At 40.1% G+C, this 15,879-nt stretch overlaps 1 protein-coding gene across 11 annotated transcripts in view; it reads right to left on the bottom strand.

Annotated features, from left to right (window-relative positions):
- grin1a (glutamate receptor, ionotropic, N-methyl D-aspartate 1a) overlaps nt 1–15,879 on the bottom strand; it is a 39,960-nt gene that overhangs the window by 19,621 nt on the left and 4,460 nt on the right. For 8 of the 11 annotated variants that reach the window (XR_004895091.1, XM_031277408.2, XM_035991808.1 and 5 more), the window contains 6 exons: nt 11,293–11,469; nt 6,770–6,832; nt 5,914–6,011; nt 4,219–4,340; nt 3,028–3,202; nt 2,015–2,159 (listed from right to left, as the gene is read on the bottom strand). Coding sequence is in view for 10 of the 11 variants with exons in the window: in XM_031277408.2 (XP_031133268.1) it covers nt 2,015–2,159; nt 3,028–3,202; nt 4,219–4,340; nt 5,914–6,011; nt 6,770–6,832; nt 11,293–11,469 (780 nt within the window). In the remaining variant the exon portion in view is untranslated. The remainder of the gene's footprint in view (nt 1–2,014; nt 2,160–3,027; nt 3,203–4,218; nt 4,341–5,913; nt 6,012–6,769; nt 6,833–11,292; nt 11,470–15,879) is intronic. The other 3 variants (XM_035991809.1, XM_035991810.1, XM_031277410.2) reach the window with 1 other exon arrangement.

The raw sequence follows: 15,879 nt of genomic DNA, 5'->3' as shown, positions 1-15,879 counted from the left end.
ACTTGCATGAGATAGAAAAACCAATACAGTGAACATTATGTCCTATTTTCTTTTATTTTGTCAAGTTATGTTAAAGTGATAGGGTTATGCAGTTCTGATGAAGGATCATCTTCATGTCCTTCCATTCAAGCTGAATTCATGTTTTTTGTAAAGCCAAACCAAAAGACTATCTATAATGGGAATGTGGTTGTTTTGTGCATTCACTCATTGCTGTTTTCCTGTGGGGTAAAATCACGAATTTTGGCATCTAAATGGAAACCAGTGGGCAGCTGGAAGGTAGGAAATCTATCTGAAAAAAATAGGTTGCGCTTTGTAAAATGCTCAGCAAAGATGTAAAAAAAACTTTTCTCTTTATTCCAATTTATACCTAGGGCTCATGAAGAACATTGTTAGGTTTCATTTTCAGATACATGCAGCTCCTGCTTGCCATCTAGAGTTAAATCCAGTTAAAACATGCATGGTTTATGGCCAGGTTAGCTCAGTTGGTAGAGCGGGCGCACATATGTAGAGGTTTACTCCTCGACGCATCATTTGCTGCATGTCAATTCCCCCTCTCTCTCCCCTTTCATGTCTTCATCTGTCCTGTGAAAATAAAGGCCTAAAAATGCCCAAAAAAAACAAACATGCATTGTTCATGGCAAAGCGAGATTCAACTAAAGGTTACATGCAAATCCTAGCAAATCAACCGGAAATTTCTAAAGTTACAGTTATTTTTTATTAAAAAAGTAACTGAACACCCGGTCTAATAACATTGGTGTTGCTGACCTCCATGTAGTTGAACTTCTCACCAGACGTGTGGGCTGTGCTGTGGTCAGAGGTGAAACAGACCGACAGAGGGCAGTACATTTGTTTTATGTACTGTATGTTCCAGTTCAGTATAGCAATAAAAAACAGTGAATATTTGTAATACCCTTCAAATTCACTAGGACCGACTGCTGCAGCATCGTGTTGGCTTTGGCTGACCTGCAGTGTTTTTGAATTGCCCTACATTTACTGCAATGTACTATAGATAGAAAACTGGAGCTGCATGTCCAGTACAAATAAAAAAATAGACTACGTACATGAGGAGATACGACTTACATTTGGGCAGTAAGTATAAACTAGGGCATGGACTTGAATTTCTTTTTCTTAAATTATAAATGATAGACTAATTTACTTCACAGTTGTGTCAAATAGGCCAAAGTTGCCAACCTTGTCTCCTAAAAAAGTATGTTCCCATACAACTGAACTGCATTCTCAATCTTGTTTGGATGGAAACATATTCTCTTCTGGATTACGTTTGTTTCAAAGTGTCCTCGTACCAGCAAAGATTCTTTATAAGTAAAGGTTGCACATTACACACTGCGCCAATGGTATGAAATGGTGCCCACTTCCTGCCTCCTAAATGGGCTTGGCCTCGTTTGAAAGTTTAGTGAACATTGTGTAGATGGTGCTATATTTAGTATTACTTAAACTAGTTTTGTTAGGGCATAGTTGAAGTTAGCTCATCTGTGTTGCCAGATCTTGTTCCAGAGAGTTTGTTCCTGAGACAGAAACAGGTCACGTACAAAGTTCATTCTTTCCTGATTTATCTGTCTGAAAAATGTCGTTTTAGTGTCAGAAAGTTCATGGTATGTATGTGGCTTGTGAAAAATGGGTCCAATATTTACTTTGGTGACTATGGGGAGAAAGAATCTGTCATAATGTGTGTTTATGTTCACTTCTCCCATTGGAATAAATACACTCAGGACTTGCAGCTAGTCTCCTAGAGGGGCGTGGTGACACACATACAGAGAAATTACTCTGATTTGGGGTGGTCACGTTTGTAAACTGTCTCTTGACTTTTGGTTTCACACGAGACATAAATAGCGATCTAATGGGTGAAAGTCCAGTGTTTGTTTGACCCATCCATCCACCCCAACCTGCCTACGTAGACTGTAAGTACAAACTTATTTGTGCTACGTCAAAAAGAAAACGTAATGGGAACGTAATTTTTAGGAGACAGGGCTGAAGTTGTCCCTGTCTGTCAGTTTACCTGTGTCCCATTGTATATGCCGACTTGAATGAGTCGACCCTTCTGGTAGTTGAGTATACTGTAATGGGCGTACTTCCTGTCTCCGTCGTCATTGAACTCCACGCGTCCTGTGAGGCCCTCTGGGTATTTAGAGGACATCAGCACCCTATGGCAAGCAAATGAACATGATTATTTGTGTGTATGAGCAGTGAGCACACATGTTCATGCATGGGTAGTGTCAAGGACTGCATTTGATTGTGTCAGCACAAGGCTCTTAGTTCAGTGCATGTGTTAAAATGAGTGAGTTATTCTTTGTTATGCTGTTGAGAAACAGAAAACACCCTAAGTGGGTCAGGAGAACCTCAGTCACTTGAAGTGATAATTAGAGTTTCTAGAACTTTCTGGAAAATCTGATGACCTGGAATTGTGTACGGCAGCGTTCCAGTCAAAACTGACAAAAATGGGAAGGAACTTTGGGGACTGAGGCGAACTGCAGAGCGGGGCGATAATTCTCTGTGGGTTCAACACTACAAGTGACACCTTTCACATTGTCTGCTCACGTCTGATCAGTTGTTAATCTAAATATATTGATAGTGCCGCTTTAATGGTAATTGAAAACGTTCACAATTCAAACTCAACAGAAACTGAGCAAAAATGTGTTAAATTGAAATCAGCTGTTCTTGGACTGGATTCGATGCATCTGGCTCAATTAAGTCAGTCAGTTTTGTTAAGTTTAAGTTATAGATTGTTTGAGCCACTTTCCCAAAAATATTTCCCTGATCTCATAGTTTAAAAATACCAACCTAAATGTCAAAGAAATGTATTGGTATTGAAGTTGTTAAAAATATGCGCTGGGAAAAAAAAAATCTGAAAGATTGTTAGGATCCAGCTATTTTATGAAGTTGGTTGCCATAACAATTGAATCGTACCCCCCTCAACAAACCATGACCAACAACCCATTTTAAAAGGTGATCACACCTTTAAGTGAAGAAATGGAACTGAAGCCACGCCGTTACATCTGTATTCAAGCTTACCGTTTAAAGAGTGGCCCTGTTTTCCAGATGTTGGTGTTGCCCACACATCCTCTCGGAGGTTCTGTGATATTCTCCTTCTCAAAGAGCTCCTGGATGGACTGCGCCACCACAGCCACCGCATCATTGATATGGGCTGACTCATTCTTCCCGTTGATAAGCTGGAGGCTGATCAGACCTGAGACCAGGCCAACAACAAAACATAAATCACTGACCAGAGCAAACGACAGCCTCTCTGGATCCTTTTGCAATGCACAAAGTGTAAAAAAAAACTTATAGGGCCTGCAGTTTAGACATCCTGAATAAAGGTCATACATCAGCTGCATGATACACCTTCGTTGCCTGTAAATCTCAGGGAAGATAATTCAGATAATATCCACATCTTGTCATTTATGAGACGAGGCAGCAGAATAAATGGATCATTTTGCTGATGTTGCCACTGATGACCTTTTCACAGCATGTGTAAACAGTCCCTTGAAGTTGGATCTTTTTTCTTTTTTTTCCTGCCCTACCAGCTAAGGGTTGGGAATCAGCACAGGCAAAGCATTATTTGTGTTAGGAATAAGCATAAATACCATCAGACCTAAATTTAAACCAAGCAACAATCCAACTTCAGCTAAGTTTTCTGATTGCAACCAGGTCCGTCAGCCCTGCAGACTCCTGGAAGAAGCTGCAGCGAAGGTGGAAGAGACTGGACATGGACAGGACAACAAAACGCTCTGCAGGGATTGGTTGTGTGAAAGTGCCCGGGGGGAGGGGGGGGGGAGAGAGACGCTCGACATTTGTGACAACAAAGTGATAAAATATTGTGAGAGACTCCAGGAATAGAGACAAGAAAGGCTGTTGTAGCTTACCATTCTATCAGTAATGTGTTGCAAAATTCTCCCTTAGTAATTCATTAGAAATCAGGACATTAATGTAGCAGAATAGCACAATGAATGTACCTTACGGATAATCCAGGACATGCACATTGAAACTAAAAGTGTACTGTAGTTACACAGCACATTTAAACCTTTAAACACATAATGCTTAAACGTTTAAATGCTCAACAACACAACAAGCAGTCATAGAGTCAATCATGTAATGCATCCATCGCTTAATCCCTCTAATCCTGGATGTGTTGTGGTCGGCCTCTGAGTAAAGCCGGGGGTTAACTCGTATGTATTCCCACTGATCTCCGCTGGATGAACGTACCGTCTGGCGCCTCGTTCAGGGCTTTACCCGACATCTCCCGCTCGCCCACCAGCCACACGTACCCGGAGCCCGTCATGTTGAGGAAGCGGGCAGCCTTGTACACTGCGGCAGCGTCTTCCTCACTGGAGTTTGACAAAAGATTGTTTTTGTTTTTGTTTTGTTTTTACATCACAGTAAGCTGAATGAAAGTGAAAGGAAGACATTTTGTGTTTTGTGGAGTGATTGATTCATTCACATTAGGTTGGAATTGGTGCATTTCGAACTGATTACAGCAAATTTCTACATGACATGACTTTATTTATGAGAAATGTCTTTATATTAAAGTAAGGTGTTTTTAATCTCTTTTTTTAAGCTATTTTTTTTTTTTATTTACACCTTAATTGGATAGCTTTAGATAATCTTGAGGGAGACAGGAAATGAGGGGAGAGAGAGAGGAAAAAGATGCAGCTGGAATTGAACCAGGGTCGTTGCAGTTTTGTGGTATGGGCCTTAGACATTTAGCTACCGGGATGCCCTCACTTTTATTCTCGAGCCCTGATTTTTCTTTTAAATTTTTTTCCTAATTAGGAATATTGAAACCCAACGCAAGGATCAGACTACATGGCATCAGCCAGATAAAGGACATGGGGCGTCGGGAATGAAAGTGAGTGTAAGGCGTGACAATCACTCAACTCATCTGGTGTAGTGTGTCATAGTGAAAGACAACCGATGCAGCATCTTGGATGCCTTACTGCACAAAATTTTTTTTGTTTTATTCTTAGTCCTGTCTCGTCTAGTTTGTCATTTTCATGACACGTTCTGTGACATTGGTGACCTCATCGAAGCACAGAGCGCTCTTTCACACACAGCTGTGTGACGTTGGTGGTGTTGCCGGGTGGAACAGTAAAGGCAGTTCCTGACACCTCCTCACAGATCACTTATATACGTCATGCTAGTTGTGATGGACGGAGAGATATTATCAGCGTCATGGCAAGAATGATCGCCTGATCTAACTCAGTGACCATCTCAAAAGACATATCTTATTGTGTTCATAGTATTGTTTGATGCTGGAACAAGATATCATTTTTTTGTGAGGCTACGTCATGACAGCAGAAGGAACTCCTACTCAACTATGGAAACATTTGCCTTAAAAAAGTGCTCTGTACATTTTCTTTTTTTTTTTTTTTTTAAATCTGGCGTGATAAACATGGACATAATTTAGATGTCAACTGTAACTGAACATAAAGATCCACAGCTGGATCCAGCAGAGTAAAAGGTAAAGTTGAAATTGGTTTAAGCTAGAGCTGAAATGATTAGTTGATTAATCGATTATTGGATCAACAGGAAATTAATCGGCAACTATTTGGATAATCGTTTAATTGTTTATGCCATTTCTAAAGACAACTATCCAAACATTCTGGGTTCCAACTTCTGAATATTTTTCCTTTGTCTTATGCTAAGAAACACAAATCAAATTTTTAAGTTGACATTTTTGAAGACAATTTTAACAGGAATTACTTACTCTTTATAGACCAACCGATTAATCGAGAAAATGATCAGCATAATGAAAACTATTTACATCACCTTTACCATCCAAATTATCTTCTTGGATCGTGGCTAAGGTGTTTTTAAGCCAGTGTGTAGTAAATGTGATACCTTAACCAATGCTCCTTTTGGGACTTAAAATTGATATGTACTTTGGGACACAAATCTCACCTGGCGGACAGGATGATGACTCGGGCCTCCAGCTCTTTGGCCTCCAGCAGCAGGGCAGTTAAGTTAGTCTCCTGGCTGAACTGGAGGACTTTCTCTGCCTGTGATCAGGGCATAAGAAAGGTCAAGCCAGCTACTTTTCCCTACCTTAGACACCATGCTGCCTCTTTACCTGCTTGGTTCGAGCTTGGCCGATTTAGTTTGAAAACGGGAGACAGAGATAAAAAGGAAAGCGATCCAGGGGAACCGGCTGAACTAAAAAAAAAAAAAGCTTGAAGGGAAAAAAAAAACTTTTGCATTTGTTCGCATGCAAACTGAGGGTTATCAAGGCTCCAAAAAAGGACGTGCATGTGTTAGGTAGAGGGAAGAAGAAGGTCAATGCAACCAGTAACTAAAAACGGGTGAAGGGGGGTGAGGGGGACGTTTTCCCCCAACAAAGAAACTGCTGAAAACTAGGGAAGTGCTACAGAACAGGAGGAAGTAGCATCTGGGAAGCGGTTTTGTCCCACACTACCGGTTCTCCAGAAAGGAATGGACTTGCAAACTCTTTTTTTGTGTGTGAGTATGTGTGTTCTGAGTTCATGCATTCCTTTATTGAAGGAGAAAATGAAAATGATAAAAGCGGGGCGCTGTTCACTGATATCTTTCTGTCTTTTAATGACCGAAAATTATAGATTTTTCATAACAAAATCATTCTTCATTTAAATCATAGGGAAATGTCTCAAAGTAAAAAATTAAAGAAAACACGTGCTACCAAGAGAGGAACATTTCTGGGTCTGCTGGTGACTGGTTTGGGCTGGTTTCTAGTTGCTACGTTTGGAAAGTTGGTGGGCGGCGTGCATTGACCATGCAAATATACCTTAGGTCCTCGCTTGTTGTCATAGGACAGTTGGTCGAGGTTTTCATAGTTCCTTTTTTTATTCTGATGAGTAATGTGCACAGAGAAAATATGCAGACACAGAAAAATATTATAAACAGTTGAAAATGGAGGGCAGTAAAGCATTCCAACAAATCTCCACTTTTCTGCTTCAAATTGGGATCTTTAACAGTGGGGCTTGCAAATCATCAGAGACGACCGCTTTCAAAGTAAAGCTGAAATCATGGACACTTGTTCAAGATATCAAATACTACTAAGGATCAGGGAAATGTATTCATTGTACAGTATTCATAGCATAAATTATCAGTGATGCCGATTCAGCTGGACCAAAGCGCTCCGGCTCCAGCGATAACCAATACAAAATGCTAAATTGCAGCTTCTTCACCATACTGAAAACTACAGTAACATTACACAACTGCAATCTTAACTTTTAACAAACAAACATAGCCGTCAACGAGAGCCATCAGACTACACCAACACATCATATCCAAAGTGTGATCACGATTTTGGCATCCTAATAAAAATATGAAGAGCTCGTTACAAGTTTTACAATGTGTAAACTTGCAAACCTGCACTTGTAACTGCTAATCTATCACACTTGGAACAACATATAAAAAGCTAGAATATAGATTTATCTAGATTCTAGAATCTATGTTTAGCTAGATGTATCTTGTTTAATACTTGCACACATTTTAGTACAACTGTACTTACCAATTCAACTGATTTACAAAATCAAATCAAAGCAAAAGCTTAAAATCACAAACACAGGCCAATGATTCCCTCCGATAATGGAAATGGAGGCTCCCATCACAGCTGCTAATAATGAATGAATGAATTGAAATTAATTGAAAAACATTTTTCTTTCTTTCTCCAATCTAACTGGCAGTGACATTCCAAAGTTGCAGTTTGACAGACGTCACGCCGATGTACGTCTTGTATCATTCCCTGTTGATATAAAACAGTAAAGTATGTTAAAGATGGTATAGTACAATAGTATGGAATTTGGTCACAGCACAACATACGGACTCTCAGTAGGTGCTGAGCAAGATCAACTTAATTCGGACGTCCCCATTTTGGATTCCAGTCCGCTTTAGCAATTCTATTATGTTTACATTCTTGTCTTTTCATAGTCATAGTTAATATTTAATAATAAGCTATTGCACTGTTCAATCCCTACACTGTTCACTTTTGCACTACCAGCATTGCACACACTCTACCATAGCACCTTATCATGGTCATTGCATCACATGGTCAGTCCATACCAGACCTTTGTAATCACTTCACAAATTGTTAACGCTCTAAAAGTGATTTTTATGTATGTGAGATATATATATATATATGTGTGTGTGTGTGTGTGTGTGTTTGTGTGTGTCTGTTGTGTAATGGTTGTCTAAGCTACTGGATGCCTTAAATTTTCCTCAGGATGAATAAAGTATCTATCCATCTATCCATCTATCCATCCAACTATCCATCTTAAGTAAGACACTCTGGAGTTCTGCCTGAGACTGGCAGCCATTTTGCAGGAAAACACATCATCTTTCTGCTTCACAGGGTTTCTTACATAGCTGGCTGTACAGCTCACCCCTCAGTACACTCTGGCTCGGTTGCCCTCCCTTCATAAAGTCGACGGTGACCATGCCTCAGTGCCGTAGTCAAGCTGACAAGCAACTCAAAATGAAATGTCCTGAATCATAATCACAATTTAAATAATTCCATCCAAACTGAAAGATTGCAAACCGAATGCCAACCGTTTTTCCGGTGTAATGAAAAGACTATTACGACTTGTCAGTGGGATTATAGATAATTCCACTTTTTCCATTTCCTTGATAAGAACACAGTTCAGTTGACTCAATCAGAACACCTTAGCTACCATGTAATTACCGAGTAACTTCCGTTCACTCATCACATGAGAGATTGTATGCATCTTCAGCGGGTAGAAATCCTTCCATGAGTAACATGCAGCAGCATTGCGGTCAAAAAAAAAAACCTGTCTTTGTTTCTCTCCCCCAAGAGATTTTCTGAGCGCTCTATTTTTGTATCCTCAGTCAGGCATTAATATTTCATGTTGTGTTGGTCACATTTGCACTCTGGCTAAATCCACTGTGTCCAGAGCCTCTTTGCTGGTAGTGACAGTGATTCCCCTATGAATGTGTGACCTCGCTAACGACTTGCAATGGGGCTAAATATAAAATGTAAATTTACTGAGCGTATGCAGCACAACAGGGTGATTAGCAAGAATAACATCTCACATTTTTAATTAGAGCATAATGTGACAACGCTGCCGTCTACCACATCCAAAAGCACATCCATTTACATCAGCGAAAACAATCAAAGCTGTCAACGCGTCATCCAAACAAACATACAATAAAGGAGCTGCTGCGGGTTTATTACCCTGGAGATGTTGTGACATACATGGGACGTCAGAGCAGAGCTGAGAATGAGCTAAGTAGCTGTGCCGTGTAGCCACCAGGGGGCGCGCCCACAAGTCTAAACTACTTTGGTTTCTCTGGTCATTTTCCTTTTTCTTCATTTCAGTATTTAAAGTATAAAATTCCTGATTGTGTTATAGTGCCGAACAACAAATCTCCAAATGTCCTCACAGCCGCAAAACTTTGAGGCTTCACCAAATTATGATATTTAGTGATGCTTTTTATTGTTTTATAAAATAAAGGAGTGTATCTTAAAGATTATTATGTCCTATGTTTTTAATGTACTTTTTATTTTCAATTTCAATTTGAATGACACTCTACCAAATGGGTATTATTACTTTGTTATTGTGAATAAATCCCATGTAAATACCAACACTAATAATATTTTAGTCTGTCTCTACAGATTTTCTTTTAAAATTCAGTAATTTCCTAGAGCAGCTGGACACTGTAGTTGTTTTAGCAAACATCACTCAAACAGGAGGAAAAGGTGCATTCTCGGGGACTATTTTCAGCTGCGGATTAATACACATTTGGTGGAGTAAGCAGCAGTACGGTGTATATGTGATCAACTCAGTAACTCAATATAAACTAGTGTGTGTGTGTGTGTTTGTGTTCATTAAAATGAAGAAACATGTCTCCTAGTGCAACGGTGTGGCTCATTGATGAACAATAGCGCTCTATGGCACAGCAGAATAAGATGTCATATGGATTTGTGGACACTACGAACAAAAACTATATCGCCAACCTTATCCTTGACCCGGTTTTCGGTGTAAATATTGCTGGCCACATTTAGGAGGAATTCTAAAACGAATCCAGCTCAGGGCCCCAAAATTGCTCAAGTGGGCCCTGCAGTCACAAATAAATGAAATGGGTGAATAAAGCCTCATAGCAGAAGGTTGCAGCTAGTTCCCTCACTATTATAAGATTGAATGTGACGCACAGATGGGTTCATTTTAAGATCCAAACCCATATTCTGCAAACATAAAAGGAACTTCCTGGATTCTCATCAAAGGCTTTTAATACACAATTGTATCTTTTCGAGTGCAGGATGTGAGTCCCATCTAGATATGATAGTATAATTGTTTTAACTGCACATGGTCGCACAATCCAACCTGATTAAACCAAATGTTTGAAATGTGTTCCCATGTGTGGCTGTTAATCAATACTGATCAGGATCACTTCATTTAAGCAGCTTTCCCTTTAGCTGTAGCTGCCTTCTGTGAGCTAACTCGGGTACGTGACGTCTCATATTCAGCGTCTATCAGCTTCTGATTTAATTAAATCTCTGAAACAGGACTCATTTCATTCTGCCGCACAATTACAGCCAAGTGCCCCAGAGACAGACAAGCATCACAGAGTATAAATGAAAGAAGAAAAAAAATATCCCAAGGTAATTTCATTTTATTAAATGGATGAAATAGATGGCAGTTGTTTTGTCCCTCTCCCGCTCTCTCTCTGTTCCTAAAGGGCACGCATCATCGCAGTCTCAAGCCTGTTTTGGCTCAAAGGAGATCAGCATTTCACTGACCCACATACACTGCTCAGAGCTACACTTAAAATGGATACATCAGCGGTATCTGAAAAGGCGAAACCATCTCCCACATCATGTGATCATGACCTAGCACGGTGCAATAAACACAAGGCCTCTGTGTAATGAAGCCGGCCATTCATCACCACTGAGAGGAACACCTGGCTTCCGCCGTGGCCCCAGTAAAACACTTCAGTCTGTGATGGTTTGCAAAGCCCCAAGTTAAATTCCACTATTTGGCTCCCAATGTGGATAGACACAGGGTAATTTGGACTATGGCGAAAAGCAACGTGAAGATGAGCAAATAAACGTACAAACTTTTGTCAGATTAGACCACATTAGACGCTGTTGTTGATGTCTCTAGGAATGTTAGCCAATGTTTACACAATGGTGAGAAAGAGATGTGGCCACACAACAGAAAGGAAAACAGTTACACAGAAGACCTTTGAGGTTTACAAAACCTTACACACTCGCGCGCTCATGCTCACACACTCTTGCAGGGGGGAAAGAGAGAGAGAGGGGGGGGCTTAGGAGCTGGAGCGTCTCACCTTTGTTTCTCTCTCCTCCAAGAGGGTCTCGAGCCTCTTTTGAGCGGCCCGCCCCTCGTGGTCGTCACTCACTATCAAGATGATGTGGTTCCAGTTGAACTCCCGCATCAGGTCGAACCACACGTGCGCCTGGTGGGAATAGGGAGGGACTGTCCGCAGAAAGGACAGGTGGATACTCTGAGGAGCACCAAGCAGGAAATAGAGATTAACATTGTGGAGTTGACAGTTTTCCAACAGCAACTTAATTTTTTATGTGTGAATCATCGCTCAGAACATGTAGGAAAACGTGGACAGAAAGCTGCCACTAGGGCAGATTCTTGCCCTTTTAAAGATTATTTCTTGGGCTTTTTTGACCTTTAATGGATAGGACAGCTGAAGACAGGAAAGTGGGAGAGAGAGGGGGAATGACATGCAATAAAGTGCCACGGGTCAGAATCAAAACTGGGCCGCTGCGGTAAGGACTGAGCCTTAGTACATAGCGCATGCTTAACCAGGTGAGCTACCAGGGCGCCCTATTCTTGCCCTTTTATTTATTTATTTATTTATTTATTTATTTATTTATTTATTTATTTATATATATATATATATATATATATATATATATATATATATATATATATATATATATATATATATATATATATATTTTGGGGTTTTAGTAGAACATTTAATACTCAAAAAAAACTTTAATTTTTTTTTCATACTAGCCAAGGCTCTTTAAGCCTCCCTCCCGAAAAAGCCTAGTGTGCTCTGATTGGCCAGTTTTTCCGGGTCTTCCGCATCTGTGCTCTCTCTTCATTGTCCGTCATTGCAGCCGGGGAATGACTGTGCTACTGAGTGTAGTGGAACTTTTTAACGTAAAAAATCTCTGATAAAGGCTTCTAAACCAAAAACTACACAATGGAACATGTTCCAGCAGGAATTTTATCCAAAATTGGGTAGAAATAAACAACAATCAGCAACCATGATTACAGGTTTCCCTAACGTTAACATGTAGCTACATGTAGCAGTGTAAGTAATTTCACTCAGTAATGTGCCTGGAGCAGATGACCGTGTAAAGAAATCTGGCATGGAGACGTCAACTTGAGCCAAGAGTAGGGCTGTCAGCGTTAACGCGTTAATCACGATGCGATTAAGGGCCGAGCATAACATGTTAATTATTTTTTTTTTTTTTTTTTAATCGCATGCCGCCATTTAGCGTCGTGCCTAACAATGCCCCTTTGCTATTCTAAAATCACTAGACTCTAGCTAGGCTATTATTTTGACCCTTTGCCACACCTTTACTTATCATCAAGCTGCCATACTTCCTCGGAACACATCCTGCTGCTGCAGGACGGTTTTTATTAGTAGACGAAAGCCATATGCACATTGTGTAAAGCCGAATTAAAATATCACCGAAGCACGTCAAGCTTGAGCTACCACCTACGGAGCTAAGCATAGTAGTACAGTTGACGTGACTCAGGTTGATGCTAGCAGGCTCAGGCAAAGCGCTATTTTGGAGGGTGCTACTTGCAACCTGTGGATGAAACCAAATCCAAAAAAATTACTACCGCTCTTGCAAAATGGGTGGCAACTAACTGCAGACCTGTCAGCATCGTAGAAGACTCCGGTCTTAAAAGATGTACTACGGGGGGCGGCCTCTAGCTCACCCAGTAAGAGCGTTCGCCCCATGTTGGCTCAGTCCTGCAGCGGCGCAGGGTTCGAATCTGACCTGCTGTCCTTTGCTGCGTGTCATCCCCCATCTCTCTCCCCCTTTCATGTCTATCTACTTTCAAATAAAGGGAAAAGCCCCAAAACAAATGGAAATAGACGTACTACGGATGGCATATTCTGAATTGTGCAATAATGACAGATTCACACATTTTTCTTTTGTTTACAGTAAATAAATAATAAACAAATACAAATCTTAAAGTCAAGTTCATAAAGTAACTTTACTTGCATTCATTTGATTCCCAGTCAGGATACACTGGTAAGAATTGCTTTCCATTGTTAATATGTACTTAAAAACAGTTCTGAAATGCAAAATAGAATTTTAATCATGTGATAAAACATGCGATTAATCGCGATTAAGAAAAAAATAATCGTTTGACAGCTCTAGCCAAGAGTAGATAAAACTGTTGGAAGTGGAGTGTTGAGAACAGTCTGAAATCTGAGGTTTTTGATGGGGTCCCCGTTCAGTTCAAATGACATCACACGGTCACCGGGGGACCCGAAGCTCAACACCAGGCCAACGCAAAAACGTCAAATAAACTGAACGGGTCCTGGGCAAGGTTATTACAGTTTTGCATTTGTCATTAGTTTTTATTTTTATTTCGTTTTGACTTTTTGTTTTAAAATTCAGTTTAGTTTTAATTAGTTTTTAAAGCGGGTTTGCTAGTTTAGTTTAGTTTTTATTTTTTGAAAATGCTTAGTTTTAGTTTAGTTTTTATTAGTTTTAGTTTTTTTGTAATATGGGTTATTTGTCAGGGGATTCAAAAAGATCAGAAAAAGCATTGTGTAATAATAACTCAACAAAAACATCATACAATTTTAGAAATATGTATTCACAATGTATTCAACAATAACACAAGTACATAAAATGTAGCCTACATATGGCCATAAATATGTAAACAGTCTACACAAGACACTGTATGTGCAAAATGTGTAAGTGACGTGTTCCAGGAAAAAAACCTAAATAGCCAACAGACTAAAGAAGACATGAACAGGTGTTTTCAACTTTGGTTTGAGTAAAGTGGCGAACCTTTAGAAGTCAATCGAGTCACACAGTTGTGTAGACATATCAATCCACATATACGCTTCCTCCCGCTTTTGGTGCTCCTGCGTATTTACTAACCAGCAGCTATCGGGTCGGCGGTGAAAGACTTCCTGTAGTGTTCTCTCTCCTGCTGTTGTCTCCGTCCTGTATCCATACATCAATACCCTGTATCCATACATCCATGCCCGTAACGTTACCGGGGTTAGCTTCTGTTTCGGGGAAAGGGGGCTTTGCTTTCTCCTTTACCTTGTTAAGGTGAGCTAGGTTAGCCTCCTAGCTTGTGTGCGCTTCTCAAATGTACTTTCAAATTCGTGTGAATTTTCCCTGTAATAAATTGTCCACATAGTTTAGCACCTTCCACTGCAAGGCGCTTTTATCTGACACAGTCATAATCAAATAGGTGCCGCTTTCTTCCAACTTTCGGTACCGCTATGATGCCAGGCGAGAGGCACGGAGCCACGGACACGTTGTGTTCAATTTGACGTGGAATGTCGGAATTTCTGGATTCCCAGTCGGAAACTATACATGTCTACGGGAAATGTCATGGTTGGAGAGATATAACGTTATTTGCTCTATGAAAGATCGACAAAGACGAAAACTAAGGGCATTTACTCGATAATTGTATTTTATTTTAGTTAGTTTTGCAAACAGACATTACAGTTTTAATTTAGTTATCGTTTTTTTGTAATGCCTCGTTTTTATTTTTATTTCAGTTAACGACAATGTTTTTTCCCACCTAGTTTTCGTTATTTCGTTCGTTTTCGTTAACGATTATAACCTTGGTCCTGGGGACCCGAAGGACAACACAAGGGTCAAAAGGTTATTTAGGTCTTTACACCAAGTAGAAAATAAATACTTTTCTGATGCACAATATGTGGACATCCCTGTCCCCTGGCTTTTTTGGTGATTTGAGCTCAGACCCTATAGTTCTGCTAAACTCTAGCATTCAAATATATTTTAGACAAAAGGGTGCTTCCAACCTTGCAGCAACAGTTTATGAAGGCCCTTTCTTGTTTCAACATGACGATGTTGTGCACAAAGCCAGGCCGATCAAGGAAACTGTCCTCCCAAGAAAAGCAACTTTTGTTTACATTCACGTGACAAAGCCCATAGTGGCTGTAGTGATTATAACTCTAGTCCATCAGCTGACGTTGTTATAGAGCCACAAAGTTCATGGAGTAATTAGGCTGGGGTGGGTATTTTTCTATTTTCTTCTATGTCTATCTTCTACTTAGTAGCGTACTTTTATTTTACTGCACATTACAAAAAATATTGTATATTGTAAGTTGAAATGCCTGCAGCTGTAATTGTTCTAGAAAAAGGGACACCATGCATTAATGAGAAACAGTTTTTTAGGTGGTACAACAAATGCCAATGCCATAGGACAAACATTGTCTTAAAAAAGCATAAAAATTCCTTAAAGGTGCAGTATGCCATGCTGCGCAAAGGTAGTTGATATTTGAACTCAACTGTCAAACAAATACTCCCCCCCCTCCCCCCCCCCGCCCGCCCCAAGAAGCTCCGCCCCCAGATTCACAGACAGATAACTACTGGCCGGTCTGCACAGTCACAGCTATATGCACAGACCCCCGGGGCTCCTTTAAATTCATGGATTCATTGCCTCTGATTTCCTTTAACTTGCAAGATTAGCAGGGATGTTTGAAATTAAGGTGTTAAAGTCCTTGGCATTTCAATTATGTCATTGCTTTAAAGTTTTATCTTAGTGGCTTGTGCTTCATAAAAACATAACTCAGGTCAGAGGCATTATTAATGATGCTCTTTCAATTTTCAGTAGGGAAGCCATTTAAACACAGCTCCTCTAATGGACAGTG

Source organism: Sander lucioperca, chromosome 14 (genome assembly GCF_008315115.2).
Source record: "Sander lucioperca isolate FBNREF2018 chromosome 14, SLUC_FBN_1.2, whole genome shotgun sequence".
NCBI lineage: Eukaryota > Metazoa > Chordata > Actinopteri > Perciformes > Percidae > Sander > Sander lucioperca.
Note: the sequence above shows the minus strand (reverse complement) of the source record. Positions and strands in the feature narration are given on the sequence as shown.